The sequence below is a fragment of the Chiloscyllium punctatum genome, chromosome 9, assembly GCF_047496795.1.
Source record: "Chiloscyllium punctatum isolate Juve2018m chromosome 9, sChiPun1.3, whole genome shotgun sequence".
Taxonomy (NCBI): domain Eukaryota; kingdom Metazoa; phylum Chordata; class Chondrichthyes; order Orectolobiformes; family Hemiscylliidae; genus Chiloscyllium; species Chiloscyllium punctatum.
In genome coordinates this window covers 22,238,307-22,260,228 of record NC_092747.1, presented here as the reverse complement: position 1 = coordinate 22,260,228, position 21,922 = coordinate 22,238,307, and the positions used below count along the sequence as shown (strand labels likewise).

The 21,922-nt window shown below is 42.7% G+C and overlaps 1 protein-coding gene across 2 annotated transcripts in view; it reads right to left on the bottom strand.

The window, feature by feature from the left end:
• atp10a (ATPase phospholipid transporting 10A) overlaps positions 1–21,922 on the bottom strand; it is a 348,664-nt gene that overhangs the window by 167,966 nt on the left and 158,776 nt on the right. Inside the window, exon 1 of one of the 2 annotated variants that reach the window (XM_072577001.1) lies at positions 2,533–3,399. The exons of the other annotated variant lie outside the window; for it this stretch is intronic. Coding sequence (XP_072433102.1) covers positions 2,533–2,945 — 413 coding nt within the window. The 5' untranslated portion in view covers positions 2,946–3,399. Of the gene's footprint in view, positions 1–2,532; positions 3,400–21,922 lie in introns of those variants that run through there. 2 annotated transcript variants of the gene reach the window in all.

The following is a 21,922-nucleotide window of genomic DNA, read 5'->3' as shown; positions in this document are numbered from 1 at the left end:
TCTGTTACTGTTTCAAATTTCCAGCATCCACAGTGTTTTTTTTATTAAGAGTTTATACAATTGGCGAAGTGAAGCTTTGTGCATTAAACACAGTCCACTAGGACACAACTTAGTTGCTGCACCTTGGAGCCAGTCAGACTGAGTCAAGTCTGTAATGATCAGCCAAGTTTTAGGTTGGTAACTGTAATAAATTACAAACTAAAAAGGATACTTTTACTAAATTATACACTGGTGACTGTTAATTTTACAATTTTGCAGACAACATATACTTATTTCTGCTTTGTCAATTCACAACTTAGCTCATTATAAGGCATTTATTTTAAAGAAAAAATATTTTCAAGATTGCTCTGCCCCCTCTATCACAAACCAAGGTTTCCAGGCAGCCATTCATAGTTTTGGAGCAAATCTATAAAATCACATTCTAGGATACACATTTACAACTTGATCTGAACTTCCCAGAGCTCATCCGAAGTAAAAATCAGCACCCTTGCATTGAGAAAAATTATGATAACACAAGTCTGTTCAATTACTGCTCATCACAGAACCCAAAGTATGTATTTGATCTGTTTTCAAAGCACAATGTATCCTAAGGTGATTCTTAAGGTAAACCTTGGATGGTGATTTATATAAAAAGAGCAACCTTTAGAACACACTGGCAGTAAATCAAACCATTAAGAATGATTAAAGTCTGTTTTGTTCTTCATAATATATTGCAGCTGCATACAAAAGCAACCAGCACTTGCAATTTGTGAAAATTATTCATATTCCAATACACAAATAACCACAAAGACGATGTGAAATAGGGAGGGTGCCTAGTCACTGTTACTTATCCACACTCTGGGCTCAAATTGATGCCTATCCTGTAAATGAAGTTTTAGAAATTGTATTTTAAACACTAGAGCAGAATTTCCCAAAACGGGAACTGGAAACCTGAGTGGGGGTCATGAGTTTCGAGACTGTAACAGTCACTCCCAAATATCCTCATCCTGCTTTCATGGGTTTCCTCCAGACACTGCTACCAGCCACATTGAGGGGACCTGACAATTTTTAAGCTTTTGGAAAAAATTTGTTAAGTGCTGCGCTAGTCATAAGTAGTTTGCTCAGGATATTCTAATGCAACACCTCAGAACCACTGAGCATTAAATACCGCTTGAAAACTTTAACTGATGCACAAGTTGCAAACTAGTACTAATGTAATGAAGAGTATCAAAACTCAGAATGGAGAAATGTACCAGGTGCATGAGAGGACTTGCGAAGCACTGGGTTGTGTATCTATCCCTGATACAGAAGCTCTTGGTACAAGTTCAATCTCAAAACTTGACAACCAAGGTAGGGGTATTCTTAAGGCAACCAAAACAGTTTGAGCATCAATCTGCAACTCCTTCCAACACAGCCCAATGGCAGGTGGTAAGACTGTGACACAGTCCTAGTTAACCACGTGAGGTGCCCCCTTTCCATTGCTCCAGGCTACAATCTATATGTAAACGCACATGTTTCCACAAGACATCCCCAGGGGCCAGCAACACACTACCACTGACCCAGCACGACAGAGAACTCAAGAGAGTAACAGCCCATATATTAAAAAAAGATGGGCTTTTCAAAGAATTAATTTTAATAACTTTTTTAACATGTGCATTTTCATTTTGGAATATCTGTCTTTTAAGGCATATCAATTTCAAAATTACTGTGCTTTTAAAATTTGAAATGTTTACAAAAGAAATGTTGCAAATACCTGCACTCAATGAAAATATAGCAATATTGTAAATATCTGTGTGGTCCAAAAATGCCAATATTACACATATTATACTAAAATATGAATATTACAAATATTTGAAGTGCAAAACAGTACTGATGTTGCAAATACCTGCACTCAGGTATCAATATTGCAAATATTTGTGTGGTCTAAAAATATTAACAATTACACATACCTGTACTAAAATGTGAATATTGCATATATTTGAATTGTGCAGAAATAGTGCTGTTGCAATTACCTGCAGTCAGTGTTGCAAATATTTCTGTGCTGTAAAGTTAAGAATTACCTGCACTTAAATATGAATATTGCAAATATTTGTACTGTGTTAGAGATCGATAATCACACATACATGCACTAAAGTATCAATATTGCAAATATTTGTGCTGTTAAATTATTAAGGATTAGCTGCACTTAAATATGAATATTGCAAATATTTGTACTGTGTTAGAGATCGATAATCACACATACATGCACTAAAGTATCAATACTGCAAATATTTCTGTGCTGTAAAATGATTAAGAACTACCTGTACTTAAATATGAATATCGCAAATATTTGTACTGTATAAGAGTATCGATAATCACACATACATGCATTAAAGTATCAATATTGCAAATATTTCTGTGCTGTTAAATTATTGAGGATTAGCTGCACTTAAATAGGAATATTGCAAATATTCGTACTGTGCACAAGTATCAATAGTCACACTTATCTGTACTAAAGTATCAATATTGCAAACAACTGTGTGCTGTAAGGGTACACATTAACGTTTCAAATACCTGCAGTAAACGAGGCAGTCCATGTGGTTGATCTCTTGGTCAGACCTGTACCTCCTGTAATCCTCCCACAGATCCTTCAATGCAGTCACAGCCAGGATGAAGACTACAGGGGTCAGTGCCAGCTCGGGCTGGAAGGCGCCGACGATGGGCACGAAGTTCAGGAGGGCGATGAAGACAAAGTAGACATTGGCGAAGCGGTGGAACTGCTCGAAGAGGTTCTTGGGCAGGAAGGAGAGCAGCGTGTACTTGGTGGTCTTGAGTCGGTTGCTGGCGTGCAGCCTCCGGGGCTGGTCGCTGCCTTTCGGGCCGAGCGGCAGCAGGTTGGAGCGGACAGTGCGGCTCTTGCCCTCTCGCCTGGAGCCGGAGCTCCGGGGCAGCTTGCAGCCTTTAGCCGGGGTTATGTCCTGGGCCATGCTGAGCTGCACCCATACACCTGGAGCCCCACCTTAGTCAGCCCACCAGCACCCATATATATCACACACAGGACATCAAAGCACAAACCTTTGCTACTGTCCTAGAGAGACAGGCTAAACATCTCCAACACGCTCCTGGACACGTCCAGTGCTCCTTCTCCCCTTCATAATCACTCACTCTCCCTTCAAACTGCTGCTGCTGACAGATTGCTGCAATGTGAAACCTTACTCTTCCTTCACTTCCATGTGAATTTAATGCAAACTTCAGGGCAACAAATTGCAAGACTCACTCACATACACACACACACCGCAAACACCAAGGTTCCTTGTCTGCCTGCCTGTCTCTCTCTCTCTCTCTTCACTGCTGCTGGTGAGAAACTTCCACATATCCGGTATTCTTTCAACAATATTGCAAAATAACTTTCAGCTCCAGCCGCCCAGGAATGTATGTCTAACTCCCTCCTTCCCCTTACAGAAGCTCTGCCCACTGCACAGACCCAGCCCAGCCGCCAGCTCAGCTGATGCTTCAATTCACCCACCCACTTCTCTTCCCTTTCTCCCACCCCTTCACATCCCACCCACCCCCCTTGGCTCTAGCAAGGACTCCCTCACTTAAAACTGTGCCCACTCAGTTGCAAGGCCTGAGTTGAGTTGGAAAGAACTTCATTGATTGTTCCTCCTTTGTAGCCATGGTAGCGTCAGACACAGATAAAACAAAACCAGACCGAGCGGAGTTCACAGGAAATCTCAAAGGTTGCGATTTCTGTTTCGCTTTTCATCGCCCCAGCTCAGATGTCTTTTGTTTGGGGAGTGCACTTGGTCCTTCACAGCAGACAAAGTGGTCAAATGCACGCGAATCCATCTGTTCGCTTTTTCTGGAGATGTTGCAAAAGCTTGTGACTTCAATAGATCACTTTTTTTTTGAATTCAGGAGGGGTTGGAAAAATTGGGAGCAACCAGCTCTTAAAAGGATTGAGATGGGAGGCACAGATTTAGAATGTTTTCCAACGGAACCAAATACCAGGGTGAGAAAGAAAAGCATTTTCATCAGACCGCAAATAATCAGGTAATAAATGCATTGTCTAGGTGTGTAGGTGATAGGAATATAACAGTTTTAAAACCAGTAGTACTTAGGAAATTGACTAATGTACTAATTTTACTGTTCTTTTACTGTGGGTATTTGTTCTTCAAGGGTTTTGTGCTCATGCCTGCCCACTCTCTGCACTGTTTGAAAGGGTCACTGGGCAATAATTAAAAACGACAAATTAACCTTGACCCAATTTGAGGAATGCGGAGGTGAATCGGAGTTTCCTCTCCACCCCTCACTCTCAGAATTGCTGAATTTGGTGCAAAATAGGGCCGTACGGTCCATCATATCTGCTCTGGCTCTCTCAGCATTTTGACTTCGGGCTAACAGAGTTCCCTGTAACTCTGCACATTGTTTCTATCTAAAGAATCATGAGGTATTATACAATCCCTCAATTGAACCACCCTGCCCGCCCCCCCCCCCCCCCCCCCACCTCCAGGCAGTGCATTCTGTTCCCTGATTATTTGCGGGCTGGTGAAAATGTTTTTTTTCTCACCCACATATTTGGTTCAGTTGCAAAACATTCTGAATCTGTGCCTGCCATCTCAATGCACTTAAAAGTTGGCTGCTCCCAACTATTCCATCCCCTCATGAATTCAGAAAGTGTCACTGAATGAGCACGGTGGCTCAGTGGTTAGTACTGCTGCCTCACAGCGCCAGGGACCTGGGTTTGATACCTGCCTTGGGTGACTATCTGTGTGGAGTTTGCATATTCTCCCCGTGTCTGCATGTGTTTCCTCCCACAGTCTAAAGACGTGCAGGTTAGATGGATTGGCCATGCTAAATTGCCCATAGTGTGCAGGCTAGTGGGTTAGCCATGGGAAATATAGGGTTATGGGATGGGGGTGGTTCTGGGTGGGATGCTGTTCGGAGGGTTGGTGTGCACTTGATGAGCTGACTGGCCCATTTCCACACTGTGGCGATTCAATGCAATTTCATTTTGGCATTGTCATCTCCAATCTCACTGCTGGAACCACTCTTGTAAATCTCTTCTTCACACTCTCCAATTCACATCCATCATGAAGTGTAGCATCCAGAACTGTACACAATATGCCAGCTGAGGTGAAGATAGAGCTTACCTAGGTTTAGCATAACCTCTTTGTTCCTGTATGAGGTGTGCTGTAACTTCCTCAACAGCTTAACTAAAATATATCTGAGCATACCTGCAAGGATCGGTGTTGGGTTCATTGTTTTTCGTCATTTATATAAATGATTTGGATGTGGACATAGGGGGTATGGTTAGTGAGATTGCAGATGACACCAAAATTGGAGATGTACTGGACAGTGAAGAAGGTTACCTCGGAGTACAATGTGACCTTAATCAGATGGGCAAATGGGACAAGGAATGGCAGATGAAGTTTAATTTAGATAAATGTGAGGTGTTTCATTTTGCTAAGGCAAATCGGAGCAGGACTTATGCACTTAAATCACGGGGGAGTGTTGCTGAACAAAGAGACCTTGGGATGCAGGTTCATAGTTCCTTGAAAGTGGAGTCACAGGCAGACAGGGTAGTGAAGAAGCATCTGGTACGCTTGCCTATATTGGTCAGTGGATTGAGTATAGAAGTTGGGAGATCATGTTGTGACAGTACAGGAGTTTGGTTAGGCCAATTTTGGAATATTGCATTCAACTCGGTCTCCCTGCTATAGGAAAGATGTTCCGGAAGTTAGAGTCATAGAGATGTAAAGCATAGAAACAGACCCTTCGGGCCATCTCATTCATGCCGATCAGATATCCTAACCCAATCTAGTCCTATTTGCCAGCACTTGGCCCATATTCCTCTAAACCCTTCCTATTCATAAACAGAAAAGATTTACAAGGATGTTGTCAGGGGATAGAGAGTTTCAGCTATAGTGTTGGAGGATGAGGGGTGACCTTACAGAAGTTTATAAAATCATGAGGGGTTTGGATAGGGCGAATAGTCAAGGTCTTTTCCCCAGGATAGGGGTATCCAAAACTAAAGGGCATAGGTTTAAAGTGAGAGAGGAAAGAATTAAAAGGAACCTAAGGGGCAACTTTTTCACACAGAGAATGGTACGTGTATGGAATGGCTTCCTGAGGAAATGGTGGAGGTTGATACAATTACAACATTTAAAAGGCATCTAGATGGGTTTGTGAATAGAAAGGTTTAGAGGGATATGGGCCAAATGCTGGCAAATGGGACTGAATTAATTTAGAATATCTGGTCGGCATGGATGAGTTGGACCAAAGGGTCTGTTTCTGTGCTGTATAGCTCTATGACTCTAATCCAGTATGCTTTATTAACAGCTTTCTGCACTTGTCCTGCCATGTTTAATGACTTATACATAAGTAATCCCAGATCTCTCTGTTCTTGCCAATCTTTTGGAACATTATCTTTTGTTTTATACAGCCTGTGCAGATGTCACTGGATGAGTGACCTGGAACTCCAGGCTGGGGACATTGGTTCAAATCCCACCATGGCAGATGATGAAATTTCAATTCAATTAAAATTTTGAAAGAAAGAACTGGCGTAATGGCAACCATGTAACCATTGTAGATTGTCATAAAAACTCATTGATTTCACTCATCTTCTTTAGAGGCATCCACCCAACATGTGACCCCAGACCCACAGCAATGTAACTCACTCTTAACTGCCCTTTGGGCAATTGGAAATGGTCAATAAATGTTGGTCCATAAGACATGAGCGATTTGTTTTAAGAGGTGTATCCCCTCACACCCATCTGCATTGAACATCATCTGCCACCCATGGGCCCAATCCACCAATGTGTCAAGGGTCTTCTGGAGTTCTACATAGTCCTGCTCAGAGTTAAAAATGCTACTAGGATTTGTGTCATCCACAAACTTTGAATTGTCCTTGCACACCAATGCCTAGATCATTAACAGATATCAGGAAAGGTGTGAGTTCCAATACCAATCATTGGAGAAGCCCATTACAAATCTTTCTCTAGCCTGAAAAGTAGCCATTAATCATCACTCTCCATCAAAAAGTGGCATCAATACAAGGGGATTGGATTGGCCATTTGTGAAATATTCAGAGGGAAATAGGTGGGTTACTCTTCGGAGGGTCGGTGTGGACTTGTTGAGCCGAAGGGCCTGTTTCCACACTGCAGGGAATCTAATCTAATCTGTGGATGCTGGAAAATAGGAACAAAAGCTCTATATTTTACCCCTGACTAATGCACCTCATACTATGGGGCAATTTAGCATGGCCAATTCACCTAACCTGTACATCTTTGGATTGTGGGAGGAAACCAGAGCACCCGGAGGAAACCCACGCAGACACGGGGAGAATGTGCAAACTCCACACAGACAGTCACCCGAGGTGGGACTCCAACCCGGGTCCCTGGCGCAGTGAGGCACCATGCAAAGGCACAGATAGAGGTGATTGGGTATGATCAAATTGCCATTACAGAAACATGGTTACAGGATCAGCAAGACTGGGAGCTGAATGTTTAATGATGTTTGACATTTAAGAAGAACAGGCAAAAACGAAAAGATTGGAGTTGCCTTGATAACACAAAATGAGCTCAGTACATTAGTAACAGAGGATTTCAGACTGGAAGAACAAAATGTGAAATCTTTTTGTGTAGTGCTGAGAAACACAAAGTGGCAGCAAGCATTTGTTAAACAAATAGGTGGCTCGGTGGTTAGCACTGCTGCCTCACAGCTCCAGGGACCTGGGTTCAATTCCCGCCTCAGGCGACTGTGTGTGTGGAGTTTGCACATTCTCCAATGTCTGCAGTCGTTTCCTCAGGTACTCTGGTTTCCTCCCACAATCCAAAACTGTACAGGTCAGGTGAATTGGCCATGCTAAACTGCCCATGGTGTTACGTGCATTACTCAGGTGTAAGTATAGGATAGGAAGTATAGGATAGGGGGTGGGTTGCTCTTCAGAGGGTTGCTGTGAATTTGTTGGGCCAAAGGGCCTGTTTCCACACTTGGCAAGTAGAGTAATCATGAGTAACTTCAAATTACATAAAGACTAAGTAAATCTAATAATCACAAAATGCTGTGGAGGAGGAGTTCCTAGACTGTGTTAGGGATAGTTTTATAGAGCAACATGTTGAGGAACTGACTGTGGAATAGGTCCATTTAGAACTAAAATATCTCGTTAAAAAGGGCTAATTAATAAGCTTATCGAAAAAAAAACCCTTTTGAGGCGGAATGACGGAAATTTGATGAAATTTACATGGAAACATACAAAACAGGAGCAGGCTATTCAGCCCCTTCAAACCTGCTCCTCCATTCAATATGATCACAGCTGATCATCTAACACAGTACCCTGTTGCTGATTTCTCATATCCTTTGATCCCTTTAACCTTTGGAACCATAACTTACTCATTCAATGTTTTGTCTTCGACCACTTTCTGTCGCAGAGAATTCCACGGGCTCACCACACTCTGTGTGAAGAAGTGCTTCCTTAGCTCAGTCTTAAGTGACCTACCCCACATCCTCAGTCTGTGACTCCTGATTGTGGACTTCCTGGTCATTGGAATATCCTTTCTGTGTTTATCCTGTCTAGTCCTGTTAGAATTTTATAAGCTTCTATGAGCTCCACCCCTCCCATTCTTCTAAACTCCAATTAATCTTGTTGTAATTAACCCAGTCTCTTCATATGCCAGTCCTGCCATTCCAGGTAGCACCTCAGGTGTGGTCTCTTGTACAATTGCAGCAAGACATCCCTGCTACTGTACTCAAATCCTCTTGCTCTGAAGGCCAACATGCCATTTGCCTTCTTCACCACCTCCATGCTTACTTTCAGTTACTGGTGGACAAAGACAGTTAGGTCTCATTGTAGCTCAACCTTTCCCAATCTATCTCCATTCAGATAACAATGCCTTCCTGTTTTTGTTAACAAAGTGGATAATCTTGCATTTGTTCACATTATACATCATCTGCTTTGCATTTGCCCACTCAACTCATCCAAATCACACTGAAACACCTCCTCACTGTTCATCTTCACATCCAAAGATGTGGATCAAATCAGGTGATCTAATTGAAGTACAGGGGAACCTCGATTATCTGAACATGATGGGCGGGCACTGTTTCGTTCGGATAATCGATTATTCAGTTAATTGATTAAATGCCTTTCCTCTGGGGCTTGGAGTTTTTAAAGTCTGCTCCCTCATTCAGGAAACAAGGCAGTACACAGCATGCAAGGCCCCGCCTCCAACGCTGCCCTCCCCTACCACCGACGCAGTGCTACACCGCCCCCACCCGACCCTCAACCCTGTGTAACACTTCCCCCTGCCCCCAACACCCGCCCCAACCCCATGCAACACCTCCCCATCCGCCCCCAACTCTGTGCAACACCTCCACCCTCCCCCAACCCCGTGCAACACCTCCCCCCGGCCCAAACCCAGTCCAACACTGACCCCCGCCCCCTCTCCGGAGCAGCTGGACTGGACACCAACAATAAGACTACTGCTGCTGCCTTTATGGGGTATGTCTCCAAATAGTGCACACACACACCCCCCCGCAGCCGCAGCCACATCCACAGACACAACTTTTTACTGCAACGTTTTGACAGGCTCCACCTTTGCTCTGTACAGGACAATGTTGGAGAGATTATGTGGGGAAAGGGGGTTTAGGGTACACCCCTCTGTAGAACTCCAGGGAAAGTGTGGGGAGAGAGACAGCGGAAGCCAATCATTTGGAGAATGTGCCTGTTTAATCACTGTAAACAAAAGACGCGATCACTATTGGAAACACGTCTTTGTTGTAATGTTTCCATCGGGACCTCAAATCGTCTTCGGATAACCCAATCTTCAGATAATTGGTATTCGGATAAGCCAGGTTCCTCTGTATTCAGAAATCGGAAAAGAGCAAATGTTCCCACTTGTGAAATGATTCAGAACAAGATCTAAAATAATGGGTAAAAGAAGCTAACCTGATATGAAGAATAACATTTTGTGCCATGAGTAGTAAGAGCCTGGGCTGCACTGCCTGAGAGTGTGGTGGAGACCAGTTCTATTGAAGCATTCAACATGAACTTAGGTGGTAACATGTAAAGGAAAAATGTGCAGGGTTATGGGGGGAAGGTGGGATAATGACACTGAGTGAGATGCTCATCGGAGAGCTGGCACAGTCACAATGCGCTGAATGGCCTGTATCCATACTGTAACTCTGTGGATCAGCTAAACTTCTGTAAGATACTTATCCTAAAGTCCTGTAAGCAAAAGAAGAAGAATGTCTGTGATGTTCTTTGAGGGCCGATCTCATTTAAATTGTACAGCACAGCTTTCAGGTGAACTGACTCCAACTGAGCTGCCAGGTTGAACTTTATCTTTTTAGATTCTTTATGGGATCCATATCTGTTACCAAGGACAAACCTGATTGGCTACACTTGCGATGATCAAGGTAGAATTCTAGAGCATCAGAACTATAAGTTCTTTCCAGAAACATACACTGCATTCTACACTGTAAAATTGCTTCTCTTTCAACTGACAGTAAATATTATTTTTTGTTTAGCTTTGACATTTGAAGTTAGGCTTGCTCATGTATGTGTGGCACCTTTCCTAAACAATTGCATTTTCTAAACCTAATCATTTATGCTGGACATCTTTTTTGCTCCTTCTCAAATTGTAGTGAGTTCTTGCTTCTTGCAGAATGGGATACTTATAGAAAAAAATATCGCCATTATGGGGGATTGAAAGAATAACTTATAAGGAGGGAATGGGTGTGATTCCTGGAGGATTAATGTTCCCATATCAGGACAGTCTGGTGTATGATGTGTGGGATGGTTGGGTGCTTGAACAGAGGTATAGAGAGTGGTATCGTGGCAATATCACTGGACTAGTAATCCAGAGAGCCAAGCTCATGTTCATGGGTTCAGATCCCACCTGCGCAACTGCTTAAATTTATATTCAATTCATCAATTTGGAATACAGCCATCTTTAATGGTAATCATGGTAACCACAACTAATTGTCATTAAGACATTTACTAATGTTCTTGAGGGAAGGAAATCTGCATCCTTACTTAGTCTGGCCTACATATGGCTCCAGAGTCACAGAAATGTGCTTGATCCTTAACTGCCTTCTGAATTGACTGAGGTTCATGGGATATAATTAGATGTGAATAACAAATTCTGGTTTTGCCAGGAAAGCCCGCATCCCATGAAAGAAGAAAGAAAAGAAAACTCTGTGATTTGCATAGCTGTGACAGTGTTTGAGGATATGTATATTATGGCAGTAAAGGGGTAGGTTAGCTCAGTTGACTGGACAGCTGGTTTGCAATTTAAAGTGATGCGGACAGCGCAGGTTCAATTCACATTCTGGCTGAGTTTGCCACAAAAGTCCCACCTTATCAACTTTACTCCTCACCTGAGGAATAGTGACCCTCAGGTTAAATCACCACGAGTCATCTGTGTCTAATGTGAAAGCACACTATGGTCCTCTGGGACTATGGTGACTTTGCTTATTGTAGCAGTGAATTTTGGGTCATAATTCACAATGAGCACAGATTACTGACCAGATTTCAGGAACATTTGAGTATTTTTATTCAGATTGATAACTTGGTGGTCTCCTGTCCTTTCAACTGTCTCATGTTGATGGAATGAAGCATCTACTTCTGTGGGGTGTCTGCTTTAGGATGGATTTGCAATAAACATTTTGATTTCCTTCTCCCAATTAAATCAGAATGCTTGCTCAAACTCATGGCTCTGACTGTAAACTGTGCTATTATCCAATCCTCCAACTCGGTACCGCCCTCCTGAACTGTTCCACCTGTCCATCGTCCTTCCCACCTATCACCATCACCCCACACCCACATCCACCTATCACTATCACCCTCTATCTGCATCTACTTATCACCATCACCCCCTCACCTGCATCGACCTATCACCATAACCCCCTCCATCTGCATCCACCTATCACCATCACCCCCCCCCCCACCACCTGCATCCATCTATCATCATAACCCCCTCCATCTGCATTCAACTATCACCATCACATCCCCCCACCCACTTGCATCCACCCATCACCATCACACCCCCCTCCTGCATCCACCTATCACCATCACACCCCCCTCCTGAGTCCACCTATCACCATTACCCCCCCACCTGCATCCACCTATCACCATCACACCCCCAGCACCTATATCCACCGATCACCATCACATCCCCCATCCCACCTACATCCACGTATAACCATCAACCCCCCACCTACATCCACCTATAACCATCACACACCCCCCCCACCTATCACCATCACATCCCCCCCCCCACCTACATCCACGTATAACCATCACACCCCCACCACCTGCATACACCTATCACCATCACAACCCCCACCACCTGCATCCACCTATCACCATCACATCCCCCAACCCACCTACATCCACCTATAACCATCACCCCCCCCACCTGCATCCACCTATCACCATCACATCCCCCACCCCACCTGCATCCACCTATAACCATCACACCCCCCCAACTGCATCCACCTATCACCATCATACACCCTGCACCACCTGCATCCACCTATAGCCATCACACCCCCCACCTGTATCCACCTATCACCATCACACGCCCCTCCACCTGCATCCACCTATCACCATCACACACCTCACCACCTATCACCATCACACCTCCCCACATGCGTCCACCTATTACCATCACACACCCCCACCTGCATACACCTATCACCATCATACAACCCCCAACTGCATCCACCTATCACCATCACACCCCCTCCACCACCTGCATACACCTAACACCATCACAACCCCCCACCACCTGCATACACCTATCAGCATCACACCCCCCACCTGCATCCACCTATCACCATCACACCCCCACCACCTGCATCCACCTATCACCATTACATCCCCCACCCCACCTACATCCACCTATCACCATCACACTCCCCCACCTGCATCCACCTATCACCATCACACCCCCCCAAATGCATCCACCTATCACCATCACACCCCCCCCCCACCTTCATCCACCTATCACCATCACACCCCCCACCCCACCTACATCCACGTATAACCATCACACCCCCCCCATTTGCATCCACCTATAACCACCACACACCCCCGCCTGCATCCACCTATCACCTGCCCAGCTACCTTCCCCCCAACTGCACCCCCACCCAAAAATGTTGCTGACGAAGGTGGTATTCTCGAGACTCCTACTCCTCGGATGCTGCCTGATCTGCTGTGCTTTTCCTGTGCTAGACCTTTTGACTCTGATCTCCAGCATCTGCAGTCCTCAGATTGTCCTGTGCTAAAGTCTTGCCTAACTCTATACCTTTGACTGCACCATTACCTCTGATTATTGATCATCCCCAAAATAATTGGTTTAATGAAGTTAAAAACGAGCACCTTCCAGGAAACATAGCTTGTTACAGTGTACAACTACTTAACAGGTTTATATGAAATTCAGTTGTCTGCTGTTTCAGAAGAAATTTAATGATTTCCACAATTAAAAAGTATAAATGCATTATGGTGGTAGTAATAGACCCAAACCTATGTATTTAACAGGATGTATTCCTTCAACAAGTACACGCAGATTACAATGCAACCTCCCACAGACCTGCTGAGACAATTGCTAAGACAGGTTTAAGTGGTACAGAAGTGAAATGCCTCCTGACTTTTTAATGAATACAGAGGACAGAACCACTTCACATCACTTCAGTTGCAGTTCCACATTGAGTGGGACACATAGTCAGAGAGTCATATGGGCTACGAACTCTGCAGAAAATAACATTGGAATGTGGTTAATTTGCTTTGTTTTCTTTCAACAAACAAATGCTGCTTTTCCAAATTTATTTCCTTGTACATGTTTTGTAATAGACCTCAGTGCAAGTGTCTAGGATCACACTGTCACCTCTGATTCAGAAGGTTGTGGCTTCAAGTACCTCACCATGACTTGAGCTCCAAATGAAATCTAGGTATGACACTCAATACAGTACTGAGGGAATGGTGTACAGTTGGCTGTACCGTCCTTTTGATGAGATGTTAAAATGTGGCTTGTTTCAGGTGGATATTAAAGATCCAAAGGCATGACTTTGAACATGAACATAGGAATTATTGCTGTAATTCTGGTCAATATTATCCCTCAGCCAACATCAAAAAACAAACATTTGGTCATTATTGCTGTGGGAATTTGCTGTGTGCAAATTGTTGCACTTCCTACATTACTGCAGTGACTACAAAGATACTTCATTGGAGACAAAGTGCCTTGAGATGGCCTGAGGTCCTGACAGGTACTGGTAAATGCAAGCCTTTGAAAATGCTGGCAAATGGGACTAGATTAATTTAGGATGAGTTGGACTGAAGATCTAATTCCATGCTGTACAGCCATATGACTCTATGACCCAATAACTTCATGTTGCTTAAAAGGAATATGAAGGTATTCTTTATTTTATTTTGTTTGCATTTGTGAAGCCTGTGACACACATTTTCTTTTACTGCAAGCTGGATATAGACCTGAATGTCATATTATGTATTTAGCAATAAACTGCTTCTGTTTAGTTAGCATCTTCAATATCGAGAAAAACATTCTGAAGCACTTCACAGGAGTTTAACCTGTTGAGAGTGGAAACTGAGTCAGAAAGAGAGAGAGAGTAATCAGGGTGGCTGAATTAAATATGAGTTTGACAGGCAGCTGACAGTGTTTGAGAAATAGCATTCACATCTTATTTTAATTTGAAGCTGTGCCTAAAGTGAAGGGAGACTTGGATATCACCTTTCTGTTTGAACAAATAATGCCAGCCACCATGGTGAAATCTACTTGTCGAGTACCACCTTCTGGATTATCTTGCTGCAATGCCCAGACCGTGTGTTGTGAATGTTGTAAGTGGAAGGTAATTCATATGAACGTTTGTAGTGCTCTGAATAATGGCTAAATTGAATTCAGCTGGACATCAACACTGCGTTAAGAATTAAATAGTGCTCTTTTTACACTGTTCTGCCTAACAATTTTAAGTTCAAATTGTTTAGAGTATCTGGGCTTTCTGCTTCAGTTAATCTTTTTTAGAAAAAAATGTTTTAAAAGATGGGATGAAAGTATCTACTCTTTTGAAGCTAACTGTTAATTTTAAAAGCAAAGAGATCTAAAGGTCGTTGCTTTACAGTAAGGGAGAAGTACAGTTTAGCCACACTGTCATTTACTCAGTTTTAAAGTCAACTATTTGTGGTGAAAGGCACCAATACAAATCTCTAAACTGTTCATAAATATATAGCAATCAGACTATCCTCCTATGTAAGAAAACTGAAAGACCTGCTTTTATATCACTACTTTGATGGCTACTGGATGACTTAAAATGCTTTACAGACACTGATGTACTTCTGAAATGTAGCAGCCAATTTACAGAAAACAAGCTCCTATAAACAGCAGTGTAATACACTCACTTTATTTCTGCATTATTTATTTGTGTCTCGGATGTGAGCAATGGGGCAAGGTCATAGTGCATTCCCAATTTCTAATTGCCTTGGAGAAGGAGTTTTTTTGAGATGTTGATCCAAGAAAAAACATTAACTAGATACTGGGGATAATTCTGAAAATGTGTTGCTGGAAAAGCGCAGCAGGTCAGGCAGCATCCAAGGAACAGGAGAATCGACGTTTCGGGCATAAGCCCTTCTTCAGGAATATGACCGAAACGTCGATTCTCCTGTTCCTTGGATGCTGCCTGACCTGCTGTGCTTTTCCAGCAACACATTTTCAGCTCTGATACTCCAGCATCTGCAGTTCTGACTTTCTCCTCCACTGGGGATAATTCCCCTACGTATATGATCATTTCATAGCACAGAACTTGAAAGTTGCTGAAAAGGAGACATTTGTCAAAACATTTCATCTTGCACTTATCAGCACAATTCATTAGAGACACCAATATAGAGGGAAGACAACATTTATACTTATAAAAGCAGACAAGTGGACTCTGATTAATAGAGGCACTGCCATGGAAAATGCATCTGTTGGATGATGAATGACAATTAACTGCTAAGGTGAATTTATATTTTAAACGAGGCACATGCCTCTGACTTGTCAAGACAAATGACCCAATGAATCGTTGTCACCAATTTTGTTAAGTTGAAGCAGATGCAGTGAGTGTGCATGTTTTTTCTATCAGCATTGGACATATTCTGTTCATATATATAGATTTCAGTGTTTACAAATACACCACATGAACAATTCTAAATTGGTTGTTAGTGCAGTTCTTCACACACTGAAGTTTATTTGGCAAATGTTGCCCATTTGTGAAATTACATCTAATGTTAAATACTGTGTAATGAGTTTGGATTCAGTTAATTCAGATTTGCTGTTTGATATGATCCACCCGTCTTTGGGAATATGTAGCCTGTATACCTGGCATCCCACCAGCATTGAAATTCATATACCACTCCTAATTAATGTGATAGGTGGGAAGTCTTCTTGGCTTAACAATGCTTCACCAGGTTGTCAAGCTCAGTTTGTAATCAATTGACTAAGAAATAAACAGAAAGAAACTCCTCAAAAACTACCCAAAGCAGCAGTCAACGTGCTGAAACCCTAAAAGTCCCTTCCAAAAAAATATATGATTCTTCAACGCTCTTCTTTGACTCTTCTCTACTTTCTTCAAGGTAGCACCAGGAGCTCTTTTACATCCAACCGAGTGGACAAATGGAGCCCTACTTAATATTTCTTCCAAAAACTGATACCTCTGATAGTGCAAATCTTTGTACTCAAGTCCTGGAGTAGAATCTGCAATAACATGGATTATTATTGCCACCGGATATTATCGTGTAGGAGAATCTGTCTCGAAGGGCTAAAGGAGGACTCTGCATAGTCTTTAATCAGAACCAAGATGAGCAGGGGAACAACAAGTGTTGAGGACCTTGGCATGACTAATAAATAAGAGGAGTTGTACAGAAGAAGTGATATTAATTTACTCACCAGAAGTCCACATTGCTTGTGAAAGCAATGCCCATCTCAAGGGGCTGATTTTGGCCATATCTCAATGTCTGAGTTATTTTCAACTGTTATTTGCACATTAAAAGGAACTGCCAATGTTAAACATGCTGGGAGAAAATGAGGACTGCAGATGTTGGAGATCAGAGTCGAGATTGTGGTGCTGGGAAAGTACAGCAGGCCAGGCAATGTCCGAGGTGCAAGAGAATCGACGTTTCGGGCATAAGCCCCTCATCAGGTACGTTAAACATGCCACAACCCTTGCCAACCCTCCCCTGATGGACTTCAATACATTTTGGCTGCTGCTGTGAGCTTTCAAGGGGCTTTTTTCTATTTAACGCATTTAATCAATCAATCATGTACAGTGCATAACAATCTGATGATGCTGTGCATTGTCTCTGGAACTACTATTATTTCCCTTTCCATCAAAACCCTGATTTTTAATCACCCTTGCCTTTCCTTCAATTGACCGAATGGCTCAGTTGCCAATGCAGTTGAACTGAGGAAGACAATGCTGAAGACAATGTTCCATGTTACCCACTCTTACCCTGTCCAGCAGCAAAACATTTAGTTCATATCAGTGGATCATGCTGTGCAATTCTGGGTGGAGATGCCGAAAGCCAATCAGGGCCAGCCCTGCCGGAGGAGAGAGCGATGTCCAACATTTTAAAGGGAGATTATTATTGCGCAGCTGTAAGATTGCCTACTGGTGTATGCTGGCAATGAGGTTCACAACTAGTTCATGTAACACTGACCCTATGTAATCAACCATAGAGTTTGCAATCACCTCAAGGGCAGTTCCAATTGAGGTTTTCCCCTGCTGGCAGTGTTCTGAGATACAGGCTGAGAAGAGTCAATAAATGGAGGCTTCAACCATATTGCTTAAAGTCAGCTCTCCTGCGGATTTCTAGGCATTTATCTGTAGCCCAGTAACAATATCCGCCATACAATGGGAATGGATGCCATTTCTCCTCATGACAACACTTCAATAGTGCCTGAATAGTGCATTTTTTCCTGAACTATTGCTTGTCCAGATGCCAACTGGGCAGACTGCCATGACAAATGCTGTTAAAAATCACACAACACCAGGTTGTAGTCCAACAGGTTTAATTGGAAGCACTATCCTTCAGAGCGCCGTTCTCTCATCAGATGGTTGTGAAGGAGCGGCGTTCCGAAAGCTAGTGCTTCCAATTAAACCTGTTGGACTGTAACCTGATGTTGTGTGATTTTTAACTTTGTCATCCCAGTCCAACACCGGCATCTCCAAAATGCTGAGTTGTTATGATCTGCAGCTCACCACTCTCAAACTTGTACTTCCTGAGGTCACTCATTGCACCTTCCCATGATGAGCCTTTGAATGAGCCACATCAATGACCCAGTGATCCTGCTGTAACATTACCATGGTCGGACATAGCCAGTGGGTTGGCTAGAAATTCCGTTTGGGGGAATTAGACTTCTAAAGGACCCTGGAAGATTGAAAGCAAGTGTGGCAGACTGAACTTGCTGGAAGTAAGATTGGATTTATCGGTGCTCAATTAAAGGCATTGTAAGACGTATCTCAATTGCATTAATTAGTTAATTCAAGAATCTAAGAAACTGGGCCAAGCACAGACCATATGGCCCATTGAACCTATTCCACAAGTCAATACAATTAGGGCCAATCTTCATTTTTCTACATCTTCCTTATATCACTCAAACCCCTTGGACATCAAACATCTGTCTCTTCTCATCTTAAATATATTGAATGACAGAGACTCCACACTCTCTTTTACAGAGAATTCCCAAGATTCACATCCCTACAATAAAGTAATTTCTTCCCATCACAGTCTCAAATGATTAACTCCTCATCTGAAGACCGTGCCCCTGTATTTTAGATTCGGCGATCAGTGGAAGCAACCTCTCAGAATCTACCTGTCAAGCCACTTTAGAATCCCAATGTCTCAATGCGATTGCTTCACATTCTTCTAAACTCCAAACAATATGGACAAAATGCTCAGCCACTCATCACAGGATAACCTTTTATCTCAGGAACTAACTTAGTGACTCCTTGCTATACTAATTCCAATTAATACATACCTTTTCATAAATGTGAAAAACAAAGCTACACGCTATACTCCAGATGTGGTTTCATTAAACCTTGTACAATTGTAATAAGAATACTTTGTTCCTCTACTACAATTCCCTTGCAATAAAGGCCAACATATCATTTTCCCTTATTATTTGCTTGCCTGACCTGCTGTTGACTGTCTGCCTACTTGCAAAGCCACTTTCTTTACTCAGAGATTAGTTGGGGCATGCAACACACTACTTGCAACAGTTGTAGACTCGCCAACTTTAAGGGCATTTAAATGGTCATTGGATTGGCATATAAACAAGAATGGAACTGTGTAGATTAGATGGGCTTCAGATTGGTTCCACAGGGTGGCGCAACATTGAGGGCTGACGGGCTTGGGCTGAGAGTTGGCAAATTGAGTTTAATTCAGGAAAGTGTGAGGTGATTCACTTTTGAAGGCGTAACAGAAATGCAGAGTACTGGGCAAATGGTAAGATTCTTGATAGTGTGGAGGAGCAGAGAGATCTCGGTGTCCAGGTACATAGATCCCTCAAAGTTGCCATCCAGGTTGGTAGGGCTGTTAAGAAGGCATACAGTGTGTTAGCTTTTATTAGTAGAGGGATTGAGGTTTCAGAACCATGCTGCAGCTGTACAAAACTCTGGTGCAGCCACACTTGGAGTATGGTGTGCAATTCTGGTCACTGCATTATAGGAAGGATGTGGAAGCTTTGGAAAGGGTTCAGAGGAAATTTAATAGGATGTTGCCTTGTAATGGAGGGAAAGTCTTACAAGGAAATGTTGAGGGACTTGTTGGCTGTTTGCGTTAGAGAGAAGAAGGTTGAGAGGTGACTAATTGAGACATATAAGATAATCAGAGAGTAAGATCGGGTGGACAGTGAGAGCCTTTTTCCTCGAATGGTGATGCCTAGACATAGCTTTAAATTGAGGGGTGATAGATATAGGACAGGTGTCAGGGATAGTTTCTTCACTTAGACAGTAGTTGGGGTGTGCAACGCACTGCCTGCAACAGTTGTAGACTTGATAACTTTAAGGGCATTTAAATGGTTATTGGATAGGCATATGGACGAGAATGGAATAGCATAGGTTAGATGGGCTTCAGATTGGTTTCACAGAGGAGCAAAATATCGAGGGCCGAAGGGCCTGTACTGCACTGTAATGTTCCATGTTCTATGTTCTTATTGAAAATCCTGGCACACTTGCCTTTATCAGTTAGAACACTGAGTATTGGAGTTGGACCATCGTATTATAGCTCTACAAAGTATTGGTAAGGCCTCATTTGGAGTAGTGTGTATAATTCTGTTTGCCCTTAATAAGGATAGAATCCAAAACTAGAGGGAATAGGTTGTAAGGTGAGAGGGGAAAAATTTAAAAGGGACCTGATGGGCAGCTTTTTCATATAGAGGGTAGTGCATGTGTGGAATGAGCTGCCAGAGGAAGTGGTAGAGATAGATACAATTACCACATTTAAAAGATAGTTGGACAGGTACATGGACTTCTTTTTATATATTCATGGGATGAGAGTGTCACTGGCTATGCCAACATTTATTACCCATATGAGTCAACCACATTGCTATGGGTCTGGAGTTGAATGTAGGCCAGAAAAGTAAGGATGGTAGTTTCCTTCCCTAAATAACATGAGTGAACTGGATGGGTTTTTCCTGACAATTGATAATGGTTTCATGGTCATCATGAGACTCTTAATTCCAGATTTTTTTTATTGAATTCAAATTCCTTCATCTGCCATGGCAGGATTCCAAGCTGGGTTCCTTGAATTTTACCTGAGTCTCTAGATTAACAGTTTTAGATTAACAACACATTTTCAGCTCTGATCTCCAGCATCTGCAGTCCTCACTTTCTCCTCTCTAGATTAACAGTCTAGTGATAATACCACTGGCTGTCACCTTCCCTCAATGGACCAATGCAGGCAAGTGGGATTAGTTCAGTTTAGGAAACCTGGTTGGCATGTACAAGTTGGCTTGAAGAGCCTTCTCTGTGCTGTATGACTCTACGACACTATCAATACTTACGTCAATTAATCAAATGTTTTATACCTTTTTAAATAACATTCTGTCTTTCTATGGTTATGACCGTAATGAATAACATTGCACGCTGCAACATTATAATGTATCTGCTATGTTGTTACCCACTTCCTTAACTTGCCTTTGTTTCTCTGCAGTGTCTTTGTATCCACACTCCAAGCTTTATACGATAGGCAAACATTACTCTCTGTCTTTTCATATAAGTTATCACTATAGATTGTAAATAGCTAAGCACTGATCCTTGTGGCACTCCAGTAATCACTGCCAGCCAACTTGAAAATGCTCCCATTCTATCCACTCTTTTCCTGTTGCCTGTTAACCAATCCTCCGACCATGTTTGTACATTATCCTCAATTTCATGAGCACTTATCTTGTCAGTTAACTACCATAGCCCAGTGAAACTATAACCAGCAGTGCACCATAGCAGCTGATTATCCTGTAGATGAGTATTTAAACTCTCTTCATACACTGGCTGGTCTGCCCATAGGGCTGATGTTCTTCCAAAGCTGCAGAGTGTCTAATTGGACCTGTAGTCCCAAGGACCCTTAACTGACCAGCGGACCTGTAGGCCCTTAATTAGCTGCACCCAGGAAAACCTCATAGGAAGCCCAGCAACCTTGCACATTCAGCCTTTCCAAGATTGCTGAGCAGAAGCCCTTTAACTTGGCCCCATAATGCTCTCCAACATTATGGAGTGAACACCTGTCTGTCTGGGCAAATTATGAATCCTTTTCCATTTCCTGCAAATCCACACTGTAGCAGAGTCAACTTTCCAGAGGATGAGTTACTGAGAACGTACAAGTGCAGTTGGCCAGAAATTCACAGTTGTTGAACTGACAGGCTGCAATTGAAAATGTTAATTACCCGATTTAGCTTGTCCTGGCACCAGGTTCTTCAGT